The following is a 20,221-nucleotide window of genomic DNA, read 5'->3' as shown; positions in this document are numbered from 1 at the left end:
GTTGACGTCGTACGCAGCGGCAGTGCCACTTTGATGAGCGTGTTAAGGGCGTCCTCACAAGTAATGTCGGCGTCATAGCGGCGGCGTCGTTATTCGTCGTCAGCGGCGGAGGATCTTCGTTACTTCGCCGTTTAGCAACCTCCCCTCCAAGGTTGCTACGTTTAGTTTCCCCTACAGGAGCTTGGGTACTTTCCTCGCACATTGTCATCGTAGCTGCGGTCTGGCAACAAGAAGCGGATCCTGTATGGCGATGGGGACGTGAAAGAACATATTGGTGGCGCAAACTCAACGCTACAAAGGTAGTTTTCGATTCCTCGTGGCCGTTCACCGGGACGGGGTCTTGAGGCATCGATTGGAAATCCGCGGAGGCTGATTCGTCAGTACGAGCAGCTGCGTCGAATGTCGCTGGCCTCAACCCAGTGGAAGCATAATGACCGGTTGTTCACAATACTTCAGGCGTCGCACTTCCTGGGGCTTGGGGTCGTTGGCAGGCTTGGCGGCAGGGGCTAAGGGGCGGCTTTCAGGAAGAGGACGGTAGCGGTGAGGGCGTAGAAAGTCACGTCGGGGCGCCGGACCGCCTAATGCAGCAGCGTATTTCATGGCTGTCTTTTCTTGCGCTGGAGCCTTCGGAGCTGTAGCTTGAAAACCCAGCGCCTGCTGGACTTCTTCACAAACGACATCATCGAGTATCGCCATCTCGGGTTGTTGGAATGATAGAAGCAGCCGGCAAAGTTCTTCTCGGACGATCTCACGGATCAGGTCCTAAAAGCTTTCTCCGCTCGTAGATGCACAGCTGTAGTGGCTTACACTGATTACTTGCAGTGGTCGATCAGAGTGGCGCATCCGGGTGTCTATCATCTTCTCGATGTTCAACGCTTCACTTTCAAATTCATTCACACTTTTCGATGGATTCTAGACAATTCCTGCAAAAAGCGACTCTTTAACCCGTCGCATTAACAATTTCACTTTCTCACCTTCGGTCGTGTTAGGGTCGACACGGCGACACAGGCGCTCCATCTCTTCAACGTAAACCAGTACAGGCTCATTTTGGAGTTGAAGTCTTCATTGAAGGAAGTAATTGGCTCTTTTCTTCCGAACGACACTTGCAAAGGCAGTAAAAACTCTCTCTTGAAAATCTCCCAATCCTTCAAAGCTTCCTCGTGAATTTCGAACCATATACGGGTAGATTCTTCAAGAGCAAAATATACATGTCTTACCTTCACTTCGTCGTTTCTGCCATTGGATTCTGACATGCGTTCGAAAAGGTCCCTCCAGTCTTACGAATCTTAGGTAGGCAGTCCTTACAGGAAAGGGGGGGGGGGGGGGGGGCTCCTGGGGCTGCTCGAAGGCAACCAGCGCTGTTGACTTGATCATTCCCGACGTTGATGTCATCCGAGGTCGAATAGGATCAGGCAGCAGACAGACCGTGTTCGAGTTGACCCTTGAAGTCGGCGGCTGGCTCGGTGACCTGTAGGCTGGTCCCCCAGTGCGACAGGAACAAGGCTGGTGTCTTCGCTTGAAGCGTCAAGGGCAGTACCTGCACCAGATGTCACGGGGGGGGGGTGATAAGGTCAATGACACAAATGAAGAGTGTGAGTGCACTGAAGAACTCTTTATTGGCTGACCTGGGCTCGTAAAAGAAGTAAGCGATTCGGCGGCGGCGATACCAACTATAGCGCTCGGCAGTCGTCGAACAACGAATGTCCATTTCACTTGTTAGCACTGAGTTTAAAGACGGCTGGGAAAGATCTAAATAAAGCCACGAACGGCACTAGCATGATCTGGAACATTGTAGAAACACACGCGATCGGCTGGATCCATTGAGATACGTCCCGACGCACCTTTCGCGACAAAGAAATTAATAAAGCGTCATCTCGCGACAACGACTATGAACAAACACGGAAAACAGAATTGATAGGCGCGCTAGAATCACAACGATAAGGCCGCATGCCAGGGGCTCTTGAATAACAACAACCAAAGTTTTAAATAACTCGATTCAATATTGTTCGAACATGCAACCTGAAGAACCGTGTTACCGCTGCCATGAATTATGCATTTAAGGAGGAATCAAATAATGGTTGTGGATTAACTACCGTAATAGTCTGGGCGTGTTGGTATTTCATGATGGAAAAATACAGCGCAAAGAAGGACGAGGACAAAATGAAGACACCTAGGACACACAAGCGCTTGTGTGTCCTATGTGTCTTCATTTGGTCCTCGTCCTTCTCTGCGCTGTTGTTTTCCATCGATTCTCTAATTTGTGACTTAACATGAGTGTCATAATCAGCAAATGTGTCAAGTCGCAATTTGTACCAGTGAGCGTTTACCAATTCTCATATTAAAAAAGAACTGCCTCCTGTGAATTTTCTCCCACAGCAAACCTGTTTAGAATGTCCAACTTCATTCATTAAAACGAGGAAAAGAAAAAAATTAATAAGGTCGAGATAGTTATTCAGCAAGTGAGTGTTCTAGAATAGAAAACACTTTATGGTTGGTTGGTTGGCATGTGGGGTTTAATTTCGCAAAGCGACTCAGGCTATGAGAAACGCCGTAGTGGAGGACTCCGGAAATTTAGATCACCTGGGGTTCTTTAACGCGCACTGACATCGCACAGCACACGGGCGCATTGCTTTTCGCCTCCACCGAAAAGTGGCCGCCGAGCTTATCATATAAACGAATTGCAGATAAGTGTTCACCAGAGCGTGCGTTCACGACACGTCAATCATGAATAAAAAATAAAACAAAAAATCGTGCTTGCGCCAAGGCATGAATCATTGTCCTTTCGCTCCACAGCTTAGCGCTGAAACCAATTATTTTCGCCCAGTTCCTGATATCTAGTGGGCAATTCTGCTTGTCTGGCGCGTCGAAGCCGAAGGGCGCTTATAGAGAGGACACCAGAGGCAATAAGTAAAAAAAAGACAATTAAGATAAAATTAAAGAAAGAACAAATAAACTAACATGGAGATAATAACAGAGAATGAAACAAATATATAAAACTGAGAAAAAAAGAAGTAAAATAATTGAAGTAAAATAAAATTTGTAGAAGACCTAAAAGAAACGACACGCAGAACGAGCTCTTAACGGAACCATCCACGGAACTCTGAATGCCCTTACATATCCTCAAAACTTTTTTACCGCTTTGACCGTTTTTCAGATATCCGTGTGTAATAAAAACGTCAGAGTATTTCGGCGCTGTCTAATGGGCATTCAGGTCGCGATCAATATACATGAATATTTTTGGTCCACTTAGCATTAAATAGTTGAGAAGTATGGTTTGTGCTACCTCCGTTCTGGTAATCCGCACCCCAGGGGTAGAAGTTCGATATCTTGTACTGCCAGGTAACCACCGATTATCCAATTGGCACATTTTTTTCCTCCAGCATGATGCTCGTCTGAGTTGAAGTTAAATACTTAGGAAATAACTGGCCTCATTTGATTTATGGCGTTTAACGTCCCAAAAAGACACAGGCTCTCAGAAATGTGAACTGGAGGGCTGCGGATTATTTGACTACCCTGGGTTCATTCCGCCCACTGATATCGCACATTATACGAGTGCCTCTCTTTTGGTCTTCCTGTAAGCTACCAGCATTCCACCACGCAGCATTGTGTTGAGAAGTCCAGAGTCTTAAACACTGAGGCAATGTATGGGGGCCTTGGGAAAATGCTGCTGGATGAAACTGTTGCGCTGATGGCTCAGTGATTCGTTCCATCATAAGGTACTCCTAAACACAGCCCGGGCGGCAAAGTGCACAAACATCGCGCACTTTAAACCGAAGTGATGACCGTGTAGTAGAACATCCGCAATGCTTTAGGGAGGCACCAGTTTCCATCCTAGAGCCGCCGGTGAACACAAGTTTTTCTGTCGGTATAGTATCCTCAGTACTAATAATTGGCTTCTTAGAATGCTTGGGAAATGGGTCCTGGACAAAAGCGCTATTATAAGGGATCAGTAATGTGTTCCCGTTATCAACTTCAAGCCTGAAAATTTCACTAGTAGACCTTCTTTCACCTGAAGCGTTGCCCCTTTTATAGGCTATAAAGGAACAAAAATCTGGTGGCTTGTTGGTGGATGATTCGGGTGGTACCATTTTCAGTTCCTTGAGCTGCCGGAGGTTTGGCGGCCATCCAATGGCCACAAGATCTCTAACAGCCTGTTGGGAGGCCTTTTGGAGGCGAAACGCTTGCGAACGGGCTCAGTAGAAATTTCAAATTTGTAGCTCACGCAATCTTTGACAGTTCGTTACGTCGCTTTCATGTTTTTGGTTGTTGCGAACTAAAAGCAAATTATCAAACCTATTAAGCAAACTGTCAAATTTTATGAGCCCAAAAAGAACGATGGAGTTCAGTACCTCGCATGGTTCGAAAATGTTATTAAATGTCATGTGCTACTGTCCGGACACGAAAGAAAGGCGAAGAGGTAGTGACGATGCTTAAATTTCTAACTTGTTCTTCAATAAAACCTACCAACCCTCGTTTACGCTTTGAAAATGACCAACGAGTGCAGATGCACGCTGCGTGCTCAGCGTGCTCTGTCGGTAATCCCAGGTGAAGTGCCGCAACGACGGGTGCACTGCCCGTGTATCTGCAGACAGCTATGCCAGTCATGCCAGGCTGTGCGACTTCCGCGAACTGGACTCTCCCCAAGAGGCACGTCAACAGAGGACCCCGCGCAAGGCATCCGAAACTGAAACCAACCCTGACTGCTTGGTAGCGTGCGAAGAGGGCTGCGGGCTGATGTTCACGACCGAGCGTCTTCAAAGCCACAGCTGCCTGGAGGAGCTCAGGCGGAAGCTCAATGGTGACGATCTCTTCAATTTCCATTTATAACTTTTTTGATGATACAATTGGAACTACTTAGTTATTCGGTGAAACCTTGAAACGAGAAATGTTATAAATCATATTTTTCACTAACGTAACCTTGTAACACACGCTGTCGCGGGACATCTGACTGTATCCTTAACGCACGCATGACGCAAGCTCACGGACTTGGTACTGCAATGGTGAAGGAGAGAGTGGATAGAGCTTCTGGCCTTGACTCCTTTGATATGTTCCGAGCCGGGATGCCTAAAGAAACCGCGACATACATAGCTGCTTATGTGGGATCCAGCAACAGCAATACCAAGGAGAAAACAAACATGAACTACCGCAGTTATCAATTAGCCAAAAACGTTTTAATGCTCTGCAGCCTCTCCTTCCTTTCCGCTTTCTTGCTTTTTGCGAAAATTCGTATGTCATTGGTCTTAAAATATTTATTCAATATCTTTATGATCATATAAAAGAGACTTTGCAACCTCAGGTATATTTAAAGCCACACACCTGAACATGAGCTTCCCACTAGGCACTGCTGTTACTTTTCCGTATTCCCTCAGGTTTCTGTGTTGGCATTTTCTGCTATGCATATTTTGTTCTTCATGTCCTAGGTTATACCATTATGTGAAACCGCGAGACGTGTTGCGAGATGAAAGTTTCTTTGTGTTCATTTTCTAGTTTGGTTTTGTGGGGTTTAAAGTCCCAAAGCGACTAAGGCTATGAGAGACGCCGTAGTGGAGGACTCTAGAAATTTCGACCACCTGGGGGTTCTTTAACGTGCACTGACATCGCACAGCACACGAACGCCACTTTGTTTTGCCTCCATCGAAACGCAACCGCCGAGGTCGGGTTCGAACCCGGGTACTCTGGCACAGTAGTAGGGCGTCTTACCACTGCGCCACCCCGGCGGACGTTCATTTTCTGTTGCGCAGATAACTTTGTCTTTCTGTTGCGTAGTTATCTTTGTAAGAACAAATGGCAATGGCTTAGCTCGGTTATGAAAGGATATGCGTAGCGAGAGGTACAGTCGTGAGCAAAAGTGGTATACAACACTCAGTCAGTAAAAGAGCTCAGGAAGCTGTATCGAAATGCCATCTAGCGACACCGTCAGAGATAGCAAACTCGGCACATGCATGCGGATAAAATGAGGCACCGCCGCTATTTTCTCTATTTTAGAGCTGTTGTTAGATAAAGTTGGGCTGCAGTTTTTTCGAGCTCGGCTGAGCTTTGTATACCACTTTTGCTCACGACTGTACATTTCCCTTGCTGACCTTCTAGTGGTCATACAAGTTTACCAATAAGAGACATTGGGCATACACATCTTCCATTCATTTCGCTTGAGAGAGATGAAGACTGCACGAATAGCGGTGAAGTAGCATTAAGCGGTCTCAATTTCTCTGCAGTATTCCGAGTTGGTAGAGTCTGCAAACGTAAAGCTTAAACACTCGATTACTGACCAGTGTAAAGTCCACTTGATGCCATAGACTCTCACACACACTACACATGTGTCCAAACGAATTGATCACAAACTCGGCTTCAAATATCCGGGCAGCAGATGCTCTTTCAGACACTTGGAGGGATGAGTCACAACGACGTGCCTTCAGATCATCTTCCATTCCTTTCCGTTGAGTGAACTCTTCCATAGGCCCCATCTCGGTGGCTATGCGCCATCTGTTACGCTGAGCACTCTGGCGCCACCGTGTGGAAAAGCACTCCTCTTTATACTCGGGCATTTCCGCTACTACTCACAGCGAATTTGCATTTATGGGCTGGGTATGCGATGACAACCCTTCCCTTTCAGGTGCTTATGCCTGCCATCTACCTCAAGAAACCCCTATTTATGATGAACTGCTCTCGATTTGGGGAGCCTTGTCAGGAGTGCCTTGCACAGGAACTGATTCAATACGTATTCTTACTAATTGCTATGAAGCTTACAAGGAAATCGCTACTCCACATTCACAAGATGCAACTGCTACGGCCCTACAGCGCCTCCTGAAACGCCACCAAATCGCGACCAGAACGTTCATTATTCAGTGGACCCTAGGTCACTCGTTATTCAGTGGACCCCAGGTCACTCGGACGATTGTTGTAGGCCGTCATTGCACCAGCCACCACTGGTGGACGTGGGCTGTTGCTGCGGCGTGCATCTTTCGTTTCATCTTCCTTTTCTTTCTTCGCTATTTTCTCTTCTGTCTGCACGAGGCAGCGGAGGTGGCTCAGCTCTAGGGCCCGTAGCATGCCCGTGCATTTTCTTTTCCTTTTTCCTACAGCCACAAAAACAACAACTCGGACGAATCAGGGGGCAATGCGGCGGCACACGCCGCGGCTGCCTTGACAGGTGGAATGTCCACATTTACTTCCCCACTTCCCTTGCTTCATCCTTACTCGACCTTGGGCGAGCAACACACCCCTTCTCTTGCCCTTATGCACTATACTCGGACCAGTCTCCATAGCCTCAGTCAGCATCGCATGCAGGTGGCCACACCAGGCCCACCGTTTACGCGAAAAACCCACCTCACCCGAAATCAAGAAGTCCTTTTGAATAAGCTCATCGCCCATGTGGCTTACACGCCACGTATTATGGCCCGCTGGCGTCAGTATACAGAGGCAATGATTACGTGCCCCCCCCCCCCCCTTGCACGATTCTAACGCGCGGCAACATGTCTCATCTACTCTGGGATTGCCTTGCGTTTTTTACTGGACGCTCCGAGATGAAACCCTAACGCCTGAACTACCGTTCCCTTCTAGAAACTGATGCTAATACATAGATGATATTTGCCAAGTATGGCTCGCTTTGTGGCCTGGTTAGAGCAATATGATTTGAGGGACGACCTAAACAATGATGATTCTGTCTACTCCCCATTACCCCTATCCATGGCCATGAGCCTTCCAATTTAATAAAGGATATAGGATATTCAATCAATCATATCCTTAATTATTACGCTCATTTTCTCTTTGCTCCTGCTAGGCGCCACTGTTTACGGTGTGCCAACAGCTGCGTTTCGTTAGAGGCGAAACGGAAAGACATTCGTGTGCTGTGCGATGTCAGTGACGTTAATGATCCCTAGGGGGTCGAAATTACTTCACGGCCATCCACTACGGCTCTTCTTTCTCTCTCATTTTACTTTCTTCCCTCAGCGCAGGTTAGGTGTCCACCGAGCAAATGTGACAGATATTGTGTCTTTCCTTTCCTCTGAACCGATTGTATTATTAGTGTTATTTCTCACTGCTTCGTGGTGGCGTCTCAACCTTGAAAGGTATTCTTCTCTTTGTTCGGGCGTCTCTGCTGCACAACCTGAGCCTTCCCATTCAATAAAGGACATTCAATCAATCTCTGCTGCGCATCATCTTGGTGTCTTCGAGTGGCAAAACGTTCTTCACTACATTAGGGCGCCGCACCTCACTAGCGATGCAGCTGCGGTTTGGCGCATGCACACTTGATGCCTAACTGCCACATCTGTTGTAGGCTGTCATTGCACCCGCCACCGCTTCGGTGGTGGACGACGGTTGTTGTTGCGGCGCGCTTCTTTCTTTCCCTCTTACTTTTCTTCTCAATTTTCTCTTCTGTCTGCACGAGGCAGCGGAGGTAACTCAGCTACAGAGCCAGTAGCAGGCCCGGGCATTTTTTTTTCCTTCTTCCTACAGCCGCAACAACAACAACGACGAAATGCGCTGCTGACCAGCGTAGTGTAGCTCTCGCCACTTAAGAAGGAATAGACCCGACGTTGGAGCGTCATTTAAAAGTCTTTTTTGTAGCGAATGATACACTGGCCACGAACTTTCGGTTTCCCGGTGGCTGCACTTAGAGGATGCACATTGCCGTTCTCTAACAACCGCTGGAACTGGAGGAAGTCACGCGCTCGCAGCGTCATCTGCCATAGCGTCACACCGCTGGGCCAATGACGTCATGAAAGGAAAAAGGTCTCCACCGTGCATCTAACCTCCATCACTCAAATTCTCGGCCAAAAAGGTCGTTGTCCGCCATGTAAAGTGTCAATCTCGCGAATGCCAATGTGCTCGAACAGTTTTCCAATACTAGAGTTCCGCAGGTCAAACCATTCAGTTTGGTCTTCGAATCTCGGCTCTCGGCGAACGCATCATGGCTATCTCTTGGACTGGAACAACGGAGGGTTTGCTAGTGCACTGAAAAAATCTAAGACTAGGCTCTAAAATACAAAGCAAGCCTGTAGAGGAGTCTCGCCAATTTGGAAGCCTTCGCCACGCCGCTGCGGTGCCAAGTATAACAGACACGAGGCCCGTGTCGCCCGGTTGGCGATCCCGCGGCCATGGCGGCTCCAAATCAAGTCCCGGAGACCCTACAGAACGTAAGCATGGATACGGCCCATTCGGAGGGTTCGGCTTAAACTGAGGTACCTCTCCACACAGGAAGAATAGCTCTGAGATATGGTCCGCGTCTGGTGCGGAAGGAAGAACACGGGGGCGACAACGAGGAATGCCGGTATGAATGCGGCTGAGGAACAGGTGCGGCTCACTAGGAGCATACACGGCGCGGGAATGCACTGTGTACAGCCTCGAAGCGCGCCAAGCAACTCCGGTGGCGGCCGCAGAAAACTCTATGGATTGAAAACCACGACATGATACTGTGAAACCTCGATAGACTCACCCTCAAGGGAGCGTTCCGTCCAGGACAGGCCGGCGCTGCGATATAGAGCATCCTCGGGCATGATACAAATGCCGAAATTGCGTTTTGTCCCGTCTGAGATCAAAATGTGCTAGTATGTGCCTTCAAATCAGTGGAACCCGTGGAGAAGCTACTCCGGGATATTGTACTGTCGGTTGGGGGACGTGAGCTACCATTCCGGGGACACCTCAATCTCTCCGTTGTGTTCTGTCAAGACGTCATAACGTCTCCCCTGACGAAACATCCGAAACAGTGAAACAAAAACTCAGTGCCAAACAAAATGTACTGTCAGTGCGCAAGCTAGGGGAATCGCCGGTCGCGGTGATAACCTTCGCTGGACCAAGGTACCACGGACGGTGTTATGCAGGTACGAGCGGCTCCTTGGTAGTCCGATACGGAAACAGTGTGCTTGTGGGCCCCCGCTGTGGAACAGTGGGTCATCAGGCCAACACGTGCCCGCGACCGCAGCCCGGATGCTGTGGACGCTGCGGGACACAAGTTCCTGCTGAAACACCTGACAGTTCAGCACAACAGCAATGTACTATAGTGTATATATTTCTTTTTTAATTTTTACCTACTCTTTTTTTCTCTCCCTATTGCTCACCTCTTTGATTTTCTCTACCCCTTCCTCGCTATTCCTTTATTTCCGCCGCTTAGTTAGGTGCTTCAGATATCAGATAGCAGCCACAGGGGCTGGCAAACATATTTGTCCTTCTTTTGTTTATGAATAAAATAACCACTACCACCACCACCACCTCATCTGCCGAGGCGATCAGCCAACCGGAGCTTCAGGCTGCGCTGAGTGGTTCTTATAAAGCCCATCAAACCAGCTTCCTGTAACCAAGGCTGGCCACAAGAAACCGCCAACCGAGAAGCCGAAATCCAAGAAATTCCAGGCTTGACCACCTAACACTCCAAAGTCCGAGACCATGGTGAGGCTCCTGGTCCTCAAGGCCAAGGACTGCCCACCCGTAGCACCCACGCAAACACAGGTGAGCAGTTGGAGTGGGGCAGTCTCCAAGCTCCCTTCATCTTCACTGGCCTACTGAAGACTAGTAAGACATATCGTCTGTAGCACACTGCCTAACTAGCGTCTCGCGGTGGTCTGCGCACATGGTAACTGGATTAGTTCCCCTTAACGGTCACGACTGCATCGGGTCAAACTGAGCAACAAGAGGAGGGAGTGGCAGCATTCCTGAATCAAACATGTCGGCAGACCACGAGTCCTTCGAGGACATGTTCAATGCGGCCATAACGTAGTCACTCCTCGAAATTGGGATTACTTCACTGACTCGGTCCATAAGACAATGTAGCCGTACGTCGGCACTCAACAACACTTGCTACGACTCCCCGTTCCTCGAGCGCAAGATAAGCTCCCGACAGTCATCGGAGGAAAACTGTCCAGGACCGGCTCTCTGTGGGTCGGTGCAGACCCCGACTGGGGCTGGGCCGCATTCCGACCCAAGCCAGACCCCCGCCCATTAGAATAATTACAACATGGCTTGTCGACCTAACATGAAGGCAAAAAAGTTTGAAAAATTCGAGACAATCCAATGGAACTACAGGGGCTTCAGGGCATGGAAAAAGCTGTCACACATTCACCCCTACTTGCAGTCTCTGGTTGACATGCCGGCGATCCTTGCCCTGCAGGAGCCCGGCATGGACGTTTAATTCTCAGGCTACAGCAATTTCCAGGGCGCCCCTCGACGTTCATCCTCGTGAACAAGGCTTATACCGCAGTTCAGTTCAATCTGGACTTGAGCACCGAGCACGAATACACAATGGTTCGAGTAGTGCCTCTCAGATGCCATGACCCGTCAATGCATGTACTCAATATATACTGCCCCCCGTGTAAGCCGCATATACCTTTCAGTGAAATTTTCGCTCGCGGGATGAAGCGTACAGGCAGAGAACCCCTAATGATCGAGACTTTAATTCTCCGACGTTCACTGGGGCTATCACTTCGAAAAGGCCAGAGGACGTAAGTATCACCACTATCGCCTCACGTTGCTCAGGGACCCGGCGTACCCCCCCCTCCCCCACGTGAGGAATTCAATAACTCGTGACACGTATCCGGACCTTTCTCTTGTTAAAAATACCAGATATGCTGCATGGGAGAGATTGGACGATTCTCTAGGCAGTGATCACTGCCTTCTCTGTATTACACTCCTACCAGAGGCAGCGCGCAAAAAATGGTGTCAAGCCAAGCTGACCGATTGGCGCACATTTCGAAAGCGAAAATTCCCTCCGGTACTCTTTTCTGGCGGCTACGCGGACTTGGCTAAACGCACAAACAACATTCAGAAATAACTTTTCACTACGCTATAGACTACCGAAGAGATCCCCGCAGTGGACACTCACATCGTGCACTTGTGGGAGGCGCGCCGGAGCTTAACTAAACGGTGAAAAAAGCAGACAACGAAAAAGGCAGATGACAGATAGATTCTCAACAAACGCCTGACAAGTAAGAGATAAGACGGAACCACCTCGAGGAGATAATGCGGTGTTTCGTAACACCGACCTTCAATAGATGACAGCACATAATCCAACAATGCACTGCGAACTATAAACTGGACAAACCACTATAGGAAAGGGTGCCTTTGTTTGTGCAAAAACATGAACCTTAGCACCACTTGACGCAAAAACAATTGAGACCGGGCAAGGCCCCCTTCAGGGATTCTTCGTAATAGACTGGTTCTTGGCATCCCCTCCCAAATGGAGCCCCATATGAAGGTCGCAAATATATGGTAGAATTTATGCATATTCCATCGAGTACAGTGGAGGACCTGCATGATATACATCACTTGGCAGCTAGGAACATATTGCACGCTGTAGCAGGCGCGAATCTAGAGAGGTCGTGTCCACCCCATCGGGTGGGTAGCTCCCTCATTTCATCCGTCTTGCTGGCCCAAACCGACGCACTTTCACGATAGCTGCCGAGTGGCACTCCAAGGTTTGTGTTCGGTGTTGTGGACCAGTGTACATTATTGAAAATGGCTGGCCTGGTTTTCCTCAACCAATGTCACAAATAAACTTTTATGCAAGTTGAATAAACTTCCACTTTGAGCACGAAATTCCTAATAAACTTTCAGGACAGTGCTCACATTTTTCCTATCAGATACAAAAAAAGCAATATCGTCTGCGTAGGCATGCACACCGGCCTCACAATTGTGGAACCTAAAATCCCGCATTGGATTGCTATACAGAGCTTTCCGACACAGGGTTTCAAGAAATAGCGCAAACAGCAATGGTGAAAAAGAGCAGCCGTGACGTACAGAAGAAAACACATCTGGACGCCATTCTGACCGCATCACGAATTATTGAACCGACACCAACATGATCCAATAAGAGAATGCAAGGATGCGGTGATATCCCATTTAACTCCTTATAAAAGGCAGTAGGTAGTCCGTCAGGACTCACCGACTGTATCTCGTTCAAGAGCTATCATAACCTTATGACGCACACAACATCTTCTCTAATATCGGATTTCTCGGATTTCTGGTGCCCATAGTTGGCTATAATGGATTTCAAATCGCTCTTGATACCTATCTGGTCGTGCGATCTTACCCCGTTATATTCTTTTTCAAGGTCTCATTGCCTCTGTCGTAAGCTTTCTCGTCCTGTAAGGTGCGTTTATTGCGCTCCTCACCAGCCACAAACTTCTCGTGCTCGAATCATTGCACCACTGTATTTATCTTCGTGAAGAAATCACAGAACTCTAACTATATCTGGAGGGGCTCGATGACAAGAAGCTTAGGATCGTGAGTAGCGCATCTTAATTATCCTTCTCTAGCGTGAGCAGTATAGTGATGGGGATATTCTTATCAGTCGCGCATTTCGGGCGAGCGTGTAATTCGCATTGGACAGGAGTGGATTAGACTGGTTTTGGTTCAATTGGACATTATTGCATTGGATTGCATTTGACTGGGATGAAATGTCTGATTGGACTGGATCGGATTACACTGGATTGGATAGGATTAGAATATATGTGAGAGGAGTACGCAGCCCAGCTTCAGGCAGACATGCTTTCGTTAGGTATATCTTGGCCTAGCTGAGCTAAACCACTGTGGATTTTTTCTTCAGCAGTAATAAATACGTTTTCCATAGACTGTGCTGTGCTCTACTTTTTTCGGGACAACTGTGTTTGTATACTCCTATTATACAGATTCTATTAAGGGTAGCCTTTTTGCATTACAGCCAAATATTTGAAGTGGAAGATGATGTGTTTGGCTGCCAGGCGTACTGATATTTACCAGCAGTACCTTCAATCTGCAACTAAGGCACGTGATGCTTGTATAGAAGGTACACAAGATAGGTCATGAAAATAATCGTCTTCTAATCAAGAAAAATACTCTTTTAATGACTTCAAAGTCAACCTTTGGCCTCGTCTGGCATAGAACATGCTCCCAGTGTTACACTGCAGAATGAATTCTGCACCAGGATGTTTTTGTACCGCGAGCTACACTGGACGCACTCTCGCTGGCTTCGCTTGGCTCCCCAGCGACCGTACTGCACATGCGCGAGGAGTGAGTGGCGTCACTGCGTGCAGCTGGCGAGCGTTGCCTTCGGTGCAGCGGGTCGAAGAACCGAGCCAGCTGAACTTGAAGAAACAAAAAGAGAGCCTTACCAAGGGCGACGCCAAGATGCAGAGCGCATTATTAATAATAATAATGGTAATATTAATAATAATAATAAATTAGTTCCCTGGAAAGGAAAGGCGCTGCATCTGTCACAGGCTCTGTGGACACTTGACCCGCGCTCTAATGAAAGGGAGGAAGGCGGCAGAGAAATTGGAAAGAGAGGAGGAGCCGTAGTGGAGAGGTGCGGAGTTATCTAAACATATTAATACTAATCAGTTAATATAAGTAATAATAATATTAAATTGGTTCACAGGAAGGGAAAGGCGCAATGTCTCACGAGCTCTGTGGAGACCTGACCTGCGTTGTAATGGAAGTGAGTAAGGCGGAAAAGAGAGTGGAAAGAGAGAAAGAGGAGCTTAGTTGGAGGCCATTGAGTAATTTCAACCACCTGGTGATCTTAAACGAGCACTGACATCGCATAGCACATGAACGTCTGCCGTTTTGATTCCATCGAAACGCAGCCGCCGGCAGATTGTAAAAAGCGGCACGTAGCAGCAGCAAAGCGAAAATGGCAGTAAGAGAGAACAGAGGGAGAAATGGCTTAATAGATGACAACAAGAAGCTCAACCAGGGAAACGTACAGTCATGAGCAATATGAGAAAGAGCAAACTTATTGCTCAAAATTCTTAACATTCTCTGTATTTCTCTATTAAATATGATTAAAAAACATGGATATTCTGCATCCTAAGGAAACCTCTTTAAAAAACGAAATAATCTGTTTTTGTCAAACCAAATTATAATTATCAATAAATGAATGCTCAGACTTTGTTCTAGCTGTTATTCCTCTTAGCTGTACCCCTCGCTACGTATATCCTGGCATAGCTGAGCAAAGCCACTGTCAGTTTTTTCGCTCACTTGTTCACTTGTCTATCATCCGGCTCACAAATTTCCTCTCTTCCCGTTTCTTTTGTCTGTTCTTCTTACCACGCAAGAATTTCCCTACCTTGATATTTCCTTTGCTGTTACAGCGAGGATGTACGGATGACCTGGAAAATATTGGCGGTGGTGCTTCAAGTGAAAGCTCAGAATATTTTTGATAGTTAGAAATGTGGTTACGAATAACATTGCTTTAGGAGGGGATGGTAACCCGCTAGGTGTGGGCAAGGATGATTCAATGTTTTTCAATATCTATTTGGACAAAAAACATGAAACTTGCCTGTGTTTTGCATGAATCAACTTGTAATACCTCCTTTTCTTTATGCTTTTGCTTCCATATTTTAATTTAAGTGAATATTTCGGGCCCGAAAGCACCCTGTTCACTCAATTTCGTTCAAATTTAACGAGATAAAATCTGACGTTCTCCACAGCGTAGTAGGGCTAATGCTATAGAACGGCATGGTTGTCACCCTATACTCCCGGACAACTTTTTCTAACTATGCTGACAAAGCTACAGTGGAAACGGCGAAACGCATAATCTCATTGCGCCGTGAAATGTAGTCCCTTCAAAATTTTCGCGGTTCGGTATCTAGAATATTAATGCGTCACCGAGTTATTCCTGGTGTTTATATATCATTACTGTACTACGGCGCAAGTGTTTAAAACGGTACGGTAGCGCAATTTTACATCAATGCTGTACGCTGAGAAAAAGGGGTAGCTGCGCCATCTGTCGGAAATCTCCCGAAGTGTACGACGTCCGGTTCCTGTATGCCAGGTTTCTGTATGCTTTCACAGGGCGCCTGTTTCGACAACGTACACATTGCGCTATATTTAATATATCGCGAATTTACTTTCACCTAAGTCCTAAAGATTCTATAGACTGTCATTTATGCATTGTAGGCGGCTCAGAAACTAATTTAGAACAAAAGTAGAACTGAAACCGGAACCGTAACTGAAGCTAGATATTCCAGAACAACATGCTGTAATAGCTCCGGGACGGAAGCTCCGCCCCCGTAGCCTTGTCTGCATAGCCAGAAATAGTTGTGCGATTGTATAGAGCTCCTCACTGGAAGCTGTGGGGAGTGGCTGATATCCCTGTGAACAATGAACATGTGAATAAAATTTAATTCGGCAGTCCTAAATCCTAAAGTCTCATGGTGCTTCAAGGAGACGGAAAAATGGAAAATATTGTTTTTATGCAAGGAGTAGCGAAAAAGCTTTCTGCCCTGCTGGCCCCATATAGAAAAAAATTTTCCACAATTCATTATATTAAGGTCAGACAAAAGTCACTACTGTCTCTAACGATGCGTTACTCGAGCAACTTCCAAGTGCGCATGTCTGTCTGAACTTAACGATACCGAAGATAGCAAACGATATTTTTCTGGGATAAAATTGTGGCAACGAAGACAGCTCTTACAAATTATAGAGCGCAAAAAGTATCGGCAACCACAACATTAACAAAGCTCCCATGGCGACACTCATGCCTAGTTCCGCTTGCCTGGCCCGAGCTCACTTGATAGATAGCATCAGCGAACGGGTCTTTGGATCAAAGCCTTAGTACCTGAGCCATGTCTGGCCCTCAGAATGCGGATATTATATCGCTTTTTCAGTGGTAATCTGCACTGTCTACTGAAGTGTACTTATTCGACGTCAATTGAATATGACAATGTGGCCTAGTATTAACACGATTGAAGTAAATGTCGACGCAGTGTTAGGTTTAAAGAGGACCAGGAAGTTATGTTACGGCAACAAGCACTGAGCAGGTTGTGGGGAATGGGACAACATGCGACAATATGGCTTTACCACCAAGAACCCCGTTAACAATGTTGATCCCCTGAAGAGTAGTTCTAAACATATTTAGCTATTTAAGTTACGAGAGGAAGTTTACTGCATTTCTCGTAGCTCTCGGCATCTCTCGTATCCGGAGTCACTTTGCAACAGTAAACCCACTAGCTCAATGTGTGGTAATCATAAACAATTATTTGGTGGCAACAAAAATGTTGAATAAAATACAGCTGTGGTTCCCCTGCGAATGCCTTATCTGTATTAACGATAGTTTCATCACTGTTGTGTTTGCAGATACCGTAATGGAACGGGAAGTTCTTACGCGGAATCTCCGGGCTCTCACAGTGGATTTGGAAGAGCATTTTGAACTACTGCAACAACTACAACTGTTTTACGACATGCCATGACCCCTCTTTTTAGTCGGTTCGCCGCGCCAAAGCATTTTCAGCGTGTGGCAAGTAAACAAACTCGTCTCTCAAATGTGTTTCTCGTGCCTCCTTTGCGACAAAAGTACGATGTCGCTTCTTAAAACTAACTCCACCTAGTTAGAGTTACAGTTAGTTAGAGTTATCCAGTAAGTTAGAGTTCACAGTAAGAAGATTTGCATCAGCCCCTTTGTGATTTGTGCTAGCGATCTCATCATGTCAGTTGCAGTGCAGGAAATTGCATTACTTACGGAATCTTCAATGATCTATCGAGTAAATTTTCATGATACGAGGCCGAAGTTCAGTTATCCGAACAAGACTGGAATGCTACTTGTACGGTGCAATTAAAGAAAGATAACTAAGAAAAGGAAGAGCGTGTTATAAGCAATGCTCTTTTTTTTTAAAAATACCTAAAATGCCCTTTTAGAAACGGTATTGCATAGAGGTACACGAAACATAGTAGGAAAAAAATTGTTAGCGTTCAAAGTACAGCATTAGAGATAAATAAAACTCCGCAAAACAACCAACGTCAACACAGAGAAGCGAAATTGATGTTCTCGAAAAAAGAAAGAAAGATATCCTGAATAAACAAATTTTGAAGGTTTAAGAATATACAGGTTCAAGATCCAGTACCAGGTAGTGAGAATGCAAAAATTAACAGCTTAGGCAATTTTGAGCAAAACTTCGTTGGAGGCACTTAGATCTCTCTAAAGTACGGAAAGACAAGGCAAATGCATTTCCTTCGACTCTTTGAACTCGTTTGCAGCTTTTTCAGTCATTAGGTTTTTCTCATTTTTCTGCTTTGCTCCTTGTTCTGTCTTCTGGCTCTTTTTCCTTTTTTTTACTGCTTCTACGTTTTTTATTTTCTTCTTTTTTGCTAGTTTATTCTTTTTTCACTTTTACTACTCGTTTCCTCTTTTGATCTTAACTGGTTTGTTTCTACTTTGTGATGCAATAATGACGCCTGGCACCAAAAAATTAGAGTGCTTTTGCAGGTTCTGGCCAATTTGCGCAATTTCGACGCTGTTTTGACGTCTACACTGTATATCGGTCTCTATAGCTCTTTCGACGTTGAATTCACTTTTTGTTACCTTAATTTATCATCCAACTGCTCTACATCAGCAGAATTTGTATATAGAGACATTTTCATCTTGTGCCTACGAAAATATTTATTTTTCTCATAAATCACGTCACTATTGGTGCGCACGTATGAGCCTCAAATGCCTCCGCCATAATAAAGGTTGAAAAACGAAAAACATATTCGAATAACTTTGAATGAAAGCAGCTAACCCCAAAAAGCACATTGATTCCATGTCATAGCTGCGCATCATTAAGCTAAATTTATCGCAGGAACATCAGTGGCAATATCAAATGCTTAGCTGTTGCACTCAAATATTGTCACGTGATTGCGTATGTTTGTGCGCCTGAACGATGGTACACAATGAATTAAGTGTCAAGCCGGGCGTTAGAAGTGATTGCGCGAAGAAAAACAATAGAGCTTTGGAGTATTTCGGAGTGCATTTGCGTGTCTTGGTCAGTTACTATAATGTTTGACCACTGCTTATTCGGCAAGAAATGTCTGCAGACTGAAAAATAGTCTCTTGATTTTAGCAGCAAGCATCAAACCTTCGCTTCGTATCAAAACTATGAACCTTGCTGAGTGTAGCCTGAAGAGACAGCGTGGCCACTAAGGCATGTTGTCCCGCTCAGTAGCCGCAGATCGTCACCAGCCACAGCCAACTCAATACATGAAAGAATTGCCCCCGTGAGCTCCCCTCTGTAAACTTTTGTAACACAAAGGGACCAGGTCTAACCAAAAATGGGCGAGATATGACTGATAGACTCACCACTCCCACCAAATGCCGTTCATGGCTACTCCACCAAAGCCAAGCGGTCACGTTTAGTGTATTTGCATGACTTCAGTGAGTGCACTGATTCAGTGAAGACGTGGTGTAGCGTTTCGGGGCGTCCTACTCCAATAAATAGTTAAAGCTAAGGACATAATGAGCAAAACAGCAGCATAATGTACTGTAAAGTACATCGTTCAATCGGTGCTTTTGCTTTAAAGAAAATGCTTGAGATTACTGCGGCCACCCTCGTAGAAGGAATGCGTAAGTACGACACGCGTTGCCAGGCTGCGCCATGAAGACACGGGGATGACAATAATAGTAATAATAATAATAAAATTTATTATTTCCTTTTTTCAGTACAAATGCAGGCCTGCCAAAGTCTCCGAAGGCTTAAATGACAGTGAGCGGCAGTAGACAGCATATTTCATAGGTGCAATAGTAACAGCGTGTTTTCAACGTCATATACTCGTTTCTTATTTTGGGCGACTTTTTCTTCATGCGCGCTTTAATTATACATTCTTTCATTAACACTTTTTACATACTTTCTGATCAATTTCACTCGTTGTTTCAGCTGTTTCATGTGAAAGACGCCGATTTCTAGATTCATGACGTCGCACGGTAACATCACACAATGACGCAACAACGACGTCCTCATAAATGATGTTTTCTAAAGCGAGGAAGACCACTTTTGAATTCGACATTACCCTGTCTGTCTGTTTCAAAATCAAAATGACTTAATTGACTCTATTTATTTAGCTGACTCCCTATGAACCATTTTTTTCCTTAATGACACTGCTTCATCATCAATCAACTACGCCCATTTGCTTTTTCCTGCCTCCTTTCACTACAAGCAATCCTGTCGAGATAAATCTGGTGACAGACCCATCAAGCATAGCCACCTAATGCTTACTATTAATAACGTATTCTATGCTGCAATCCCATGGCCATATAAAACAATGTCCAATTGGCTACCCGAAGTTTGAGGGTCAAGCGAAAACTCTTTTGTTAAGAATCCCTGGAGGACGCCCTAGATGAAATCTGCGTTCCAGCGGACCAAAAACATTCTCAATGTGCTCACCATTTCCGTAGAAAACAGTGAACTCCTTAAGCCACAGAAGTACTTCCTCTTGTATTCACATTTTAACTTCAATGTCCTGTTATGTATTCAAAAAAGAACGTTCTGAACGGAATAGC

At 46.0% G+C, this 20,221-nt stretch overlaps 1 protein-coding gene across 1 annotated transcript in view; it reads left to right on the top strand.

Moving 5' to 3' along the window:
- LOC146188433 (RING finger protein 151-like) overlaps positions 1-6,438 on the top strand; it is a 35,166-nt gene extending 28,728 nt beyond the window's left edge. Inside the window, exons 2-3 of the mRNA XM_084605049.1 lie at positions 4,546-4,798; positions 6,365-6,438. Coding sequence (XP_084461175.1) covers positions 4,546-4,798; positions 6,365-6,438 — 327 coding nt within the window. The remainder of the gene's footprint in view (positions 1-4,545; positions 4,799-6,364) is intronic.
- Positions 6,439-20,221: the final 13,783 nt, after the last annotated feature.

This window comes from Amblyomma maculatum, chromosome 5 (assembly GCF_055883805.1).
Source record: "Amblyomma maculatum isolate TAMU_Amacu chromosome 5, ASM5588380v1, whole genome shotgun sequence".
Classification (NCBI taxonomy): domain Eukaryota; kingdom Metazoa; phylum Arthropoda; class Arachnida; order Ixodida; family Ixodidae; genus Amblyomma; species Amblyomma maculatum.
The sequence above is the reverse complement of the archived record's forward strand: the minus strand, read 5'-3'. Positions and strand labels throughout refer to the sequence as shown.